The sequence below is a fragment of the Condylura cristata genome, unplaced genomic scaffold (genome assembly GCF_000260355.1).
Source record: "Condylura cristata isolate star-nosed mole 26May11 unplaced genomic scaffold, ConCri1.0 scaffold00001, whole genome shotgun sequence".
NCBI lineage: Eukaryota > Metazoa > Chordata > Mammalia > Eulipotyphla > Talpidae > Condylura > Condylura cristata.
In genome coordinates, this window is record NW_004567102.1 from 46,918,616 (window position 1) to 46,924,791 (window position 6,176).

Consider the following 6,176-nt stretch of genomic DNA (forward strand, 5'->3'; position numbering starts at 1 on the left):
TGTCATGCAGTGTAAACTGGTGGTTATTCTGGTTAATTGAAAAATAATAAAAATAAAGCTTTACGGCCCTCCCTGTTGGCACAGCGGGCTAAAGCACTGGACTGAGAGGCTAAAGCCACTTCCGCATGGGTTCGATCCCTGCCTGCCACGGAGATGATCCACATGGCAGAGGCAGACCTCTCCTGACCCGCCCGCTGCTGCCCTCAGCAGTGTACTTCATCAGTCAGACTGTTCTGCTCCCTACTTTGTCTCTGGAGAACTCTCTCACCACCCCTGCACCTCTGGCTTGTACCCTAGTTCCGATGTACAAATAAACAAATCTTAAAAAAAAAAAAAAAAAAAAGCTTTACAATACATATATACATATTATTAACTATATGCTATTATGTATTTGCTGGTTTGAAAATAATCACTGATAACCATTTAATATGGAAATAGTGTGTGGTGGTGAGAGGTAGTCTGACTATCAAAGATTTCTTGTTCTTGAGCTTAAAATTCTTAACACTCTGAATTCAATTTATTCATCCAAAAAATAGAAAAAAAATCTTTAATCATCTCACGTAGCTGTCATGAGGAATAAATAAATTAATCCAAGAAAAGTCTCAGAACAAGTGCTAGCATAAAATAAAGACTTGAAAAATGCATGGTGATGGTTTTTAACTTAGTGTGTAGAACTTGACAAGTGATCGATATTTGTAGCTTTTAAATAAAAATTACACATTGATTTATTTATAAGTAAAAAACTAACAGAAAGCACACTAAAGCCCATAGAGTTCATCTATTTTACTCACATACTTCTTCCCATTTTATAAAATTCTCAGACTGTCCTCTCTAGGGCAGGGGAGCATGGGGTGTCCTTCTCAAGCCCCTAACCAGGTCTGTTGGAATATGTGTAGGTTAGTTCCCTTTGGGGGGATCAAACTCAGGCCATAGGCAGTGGCAATAGTGCTGATATGCTGTGCTACCATGTAAGCCTGATATCTGGTGTTTTGATGAAAATTCAAGTAACTACCTTGACATAAATTGTTCAAGTCTATCTCAGAAGATACATAGCTATATATGTATGTGTACACACACACATACATATCTCTATATAGTTAAATCAGCACTTTCTGCTCAATATGATTAATATCATAAAATCATCCAAAATTTATTGGAGAGCCAGAAAAAGAGATGACTGAATATACTTGAAATATGAGTAGCACAATAAAGCTGTTTAGCTTCAAGCCTCCCTCTCCTTCCAAACTAAAAGGCCATTTAAAGTATGATCCATGAAAATGTGTTATTTGGAAAAGACCATCCGGCCAAGGTAAAAGGAGAAGAAAATTAATAAAATACCTTTTAAGGTGGAAGAGTATTCATCTGTCCCATTAAGGAAGATATCAAACATTCCTCTGTCCCTAAGGATTGTGAAGGTGACACTGAAGATAGATTCTAAGAAAAAAGACTGGAGGAGAAGCAGTATCTTCAAGGTATAGTCCAATAAAAAAAGAAAATGAAGGGAGTATTTCCCTATATGTGCACTGAGAGCAGAGCAGGACTTCATTAATACACAGTGTAGCTTCAGAACAGGAAGCTGGGCAGCAAGAGTGTGTAGCAAACAGTTTAAGGATTGATGAGTCTGTAAGTATGGGAAGAGAGATGGAATTGGTGTTTTTTTCTAAGATGCCTGTGGGCAAGCTCCCACCTCAGTCAAAGCCAAAACTCCTTTGTGAAGGGACAGACCTTGTGGGATGATCTCGGGTTTGGAAGAGGTGATCATGTTCCTGATGGATTTGAGCTTCTTACCCTTTCTTACTCTACCATATCTGCCTCTAAAAGGGCAGCTTCCAGAGATTTTGATCATGATCAGAGTAAGTAATAAAATCTCTTTTACCTTGTTTTATTCACAGCAGTTTGTTAAACCATTTTCTACCTGCATTTAATAAAATCATGAATTCTCTTAACTTTTAGTTAAAGTACACATTTTTTTACCAGCAAAGTTATTACATAGGAAGAGAATGGGCCAATTATCTTTATTTAAAAAAAAATTGAGATAAATTGGTTTACAAACTGTATGTGATTCAGTGGTACAGATTCACACCTCTTCAAGTGTTTGTCACTTCACAACATCCCCCACCAAGCACACTGGAGTCCCCCACCAGAGGCCATTGGGACCACTCCACACAGTTCTGTACCTCCTGTTCTCCATCTGGTAACCTTAATTCTACACATTTCAAGGGTTTGTTGTTGTTTTGATTTAGTCTGAACCTGTGCTTTCTTTCTTTGTATTCCATACCTGAGTGAAATCATGCTATATTTGGCTTTCTCTGAACATGCACATTTTTTTTTTTAAAGATTTTATTTATTTGTGCATACAGAACTGGGGTACAGGCCAGAGGCTCAGGGGCGGCGAGAGGCTTCACCAGAGACAGAGTGGGGAACAGAACAGGCAGATCAATGAAGTACACTGCTGAGGGGAGCAGCGGGCGGGTCAGGAGAGGTCTGCCACGCCATGTGGTCACCTCCGGGGCAGGCGGGAATCGAACTCATGCGGAAGTGGTTTTAGCTTCTCAGTGCTGTGCTTTAACCCGTGCTTTAACCCGCTGCGCCACCAGGGAGGGCCTGAACATGCACATTTTTAACAGTCCCTGCCTTGCAGCGCCTTTAAGACATGGCTCCTCACTCTTTGTTCTCACCTTGGTAAACTAATTCCTCACTCACTAGCTATTGTAAGAGCAGCCCTCAAAGCTCTTGGTTCTTGGAAGTTCCTGCAGCCCCCAGCTGAGCAGCATCAGTCTGAGCCTACTTGAGAGCCAACCTGGAATAGCTGAGCAGTCATGTTTGTGTTTGGGGGGGTGGGGGAGGAATAAAAACAGCAGCAGTTTTAGAGATGTGCAGGTCAGGTTTGAACCTGGTCAGCACCATTCAGATACAGCACGTCCTACCTGCACAACTCTGGTGTGAGGCAGGTTGCACTTCCTACTGGGGTTTTGGGTTTGAACCTATAGTTGGTTTTGAAAATATGTGAAACAGGTGCTCCCACTGATTCTACTCAGACTTCACCAGCACTAATCAAGTCTTAGAAACAGCTGGCTTAGAAAGTAGACCAATCAGATTTGAAAGGCGGGTACTGTAGAGGGATATAAGCAGAGGTGTGGGCGCTGCTGGATATTGGTGGGAAGGCTACAGTGGGCTGGGGCAAGGGGCTTCAAGAGGAGATCTTTTCAGGGAAACATACCTTGACCTCAGGAAGACAGATGGCTTCAGGAGCATCACTGCTGAGGTTGCACTTATGGCAGCCTGTGACCACATATTAGTTGGCTACTGCCTCATTGCTTAGCATATGACACCAGTTCCAGGCTGTCACGGGAAGGCCAGTGCCATCTTGCATGAGAAGCTATCAATTTGGACTATTGGACACTATGGACATTCTCTGGGGTGAGACAGTAGCCTTAGAAACTCTTTCCTTATCCCAAGCTGCCCTTTAGAAATAAACCCCATTGTTGCACCCTGAGACTGAGCTTTATTGCAATTGTGAACACATGGACAAGAGCTCACACGATGTGTGCATGCCACCTCCTCCCCCAAGTTTTGCTCTATTTCAATGTGATTTCAGTCTCTGATGGCTACGGTTCTCTTCCTGGAACAGTCCAATGTCATATTAGTCTCAGAGTTTTTTATTTCTAATGTCTTTGGAATGCTCTTTTTTCATAATTGCAAATGGCTAGACTCTTCATCTTTCGGGTTATATGTCATCTCTTATCTTCTCATAAAAGACTTCCAGATATATTACACAACTTTGTCTTACCTTCTACTTTGTCAGATACTTATCAGTTGTTTTGATCGGATCTGTATTTCACTATTTTAAGTTTTATACTTGCTTGGTTTTTGACATGTAAATATTCTACTTTTTATATACTCTATTTGTATAGGTTCCTCCTTTATCTGGTATACTACTTGACTCAGTATTCCTTTTATTCAGAGAAAGGATAGCACATAGTAAATCTTCCATAAACTGTTGACTAAATGTATAAGCACTTGATAAATGTTAATTTCTTTCTCTATATTCTAGACTAAGCTTTTGCTTTTTTTTTTTTTCTATAATGGAGCATGGTGCTATTTCATGATTGTTAGGACAGAATGTGATAATATATGTAAAATCTATATTCCAGTTCATAGCACATAGTAGGCAATTAGGCAATAACATTTTTCTTTCATTAATAGATTCCACTGAAAAGACATACCAGATATTGGGTATAAATAGTTTAATTAAATTAGGTTATTATAATTTTGGTACAATTAAAACATGTATAGCATATGTGATGCATTATGCTACATTATTTATATGTACATATAAGATACATAGGGTAAGGTAACATATTTGTAATATATAGTTACAATGAAATTAGTATATCTAAATATTTTCTTTTAAATCTCAAATGCCCTTGAAGTAATCTGCCTTATTATATTTCAAACTATATTAATTATAAGAAAAAAAAATGATTGCTGTCCTACACTAACTGAAAGTTTCCTATAGCACAGAAAAGCTATGATTCTGATGATAGGCCTTCTGATTACTGAGACTTGCTACCTTCGGTTTCCAGGAAGAACCCTACGTCTTGTTTAAGAAGTCTGACAAACCTCTCTATGGGAATGATCGATTTGAAGGTTATTGCATTGATCTCCTCAGAGAGTTGTCTACAATCCTTGGCTTTACATATGAAATTAGACTTGTGGAGGATGGGAAATATGGAGCTCAGGATGATGCCAATGGACAATGGAATGGAATGGTCCGTGAATTAATTGATCATGTAAGTCCCTTTTCACATTATTTATTACCTTTAATATATTGTTTAACAAATATTGTTTGGATGTAAAGGTTAATACTGTCAAAGCACATTAATATATGCTAATTTCTTTTCAATAATTCAGTATATATGTATATTTACACAAACACTAAGGGGCATGTATACTTCTATTGGAAACATCTATCTTAAATTCACTAGTATTTAGTGATTAATACCTATAAATATTTGGACTTAGTTTTAAATTGGAATGTGGTTTCCTAGCTGAATTTCATTTTAACTTGTATAATTTTAACTTCTTAATGAACCAAGAAAATGTGTGATGCAAATTCTCAATTTCATGATTAAAACTCTTACTAGGATAAGATACATCTTCAAAATACAGATGAGAGATAACTTATTTCCAAAAACTATGGAGTGAAACAGTCCATAAAATAGAACTAGACTATTGAATATATTGAAGTAGGAAAATAGGTACCTTATTTTTTAATTGAATAGGACTTGTATTCTTTGTTGACTAGGAAAGATCATAATTTCTTAGCCCACCTGTTTGAAATAAGCTTTTTAAATATCACAAAAGTATATTTGATTTTTGTTTAGTCTCATCTAATTTTATTTTGACATTTTCCATTATAACATAACTGTTGCTAAACTAAATCTACTCTCAGACCTTCTCAGTTTTCTGTGTTGAAAGATTATCTTCCTTATGGAGAAAATCCACAGAACTCCCCAAACAGAAATAATGGGGAGGGAGGAAAGTGAAGTTAGGGTATTTATTTCAATCCTTATTTCTTGATATTTTGTCTTGGGCTGGCTGTGTTCCTGCTTCAGATGTTCTTGTAATAATACCTGTCTATACAAATCTCTAAGTTTGCATTTTAATTTATGTCCTATATAGATTTTTTTTTTTTTTTAAAGAACTGGGGTATAAGTAGGCCAGAGGTACAGGAGTGAGAAGATTCACTAGAGACAGAGTGGGGAGTAGCACAGTCTGTACTGAAATACATTGCTAGGGGAGCAGTGAGTATGATAGGAGAGGTCTGCTGTGCCATATGTAGGTTAGCTCCCTGGCTGCAGATCAAACTCTGCCCTTCACAGTGATGGCCCTGAGACTAAACCCATAGGCCACCAGGGACGCACCCCCACATACATAGCCTTATTTTATTAACTCTTCTGGGTGGTTACAGATTAGCTGCTATTAGTTAGCCTTGTGTTCCTACATCAATTCAAACTTTCTTGTACCAGTGGTTTTCAAGGTTTGTCCCAAAGAACTACAGGTTTGGCATAACTGTGGAATTTGTTACAAATGCAAATTTTCATGATCTAATCTAGATCTGACTGGTTTTGAATCTCTGAGGTAGACACCAACAATCCCTATTTTTTTTTTTT

The 6,176-nt window shown here is 37.9% G+C and overlaps 1 protein-coding gene across 2 annotated transcripts in view; it reads left to right on the forward strand.

Annotated features, from left to right (window-relative positions):
• GRIK2 (glutamate receptor, ionotropic, kainate 2) overlaps positions 1 to 6,176 on the forward strand; it is a 567,868-nt gene that overhangs the window by 402,334 nt on the left and 159,358 nt on the right. For both annotated transcript variants that reach the window (XM_004673729.2, XM_012722222.1), the window contains one exon: positions 4,587 to 4,793. In XM_004673729.2, coding sequence (XP_004673786.1) covers positions 4,587 to 4,793 — 207 coding nt within the window. The remainder of the gene's footprint in view (positions 1 to 4,586; positions 4,794 to 6,176) is intronic.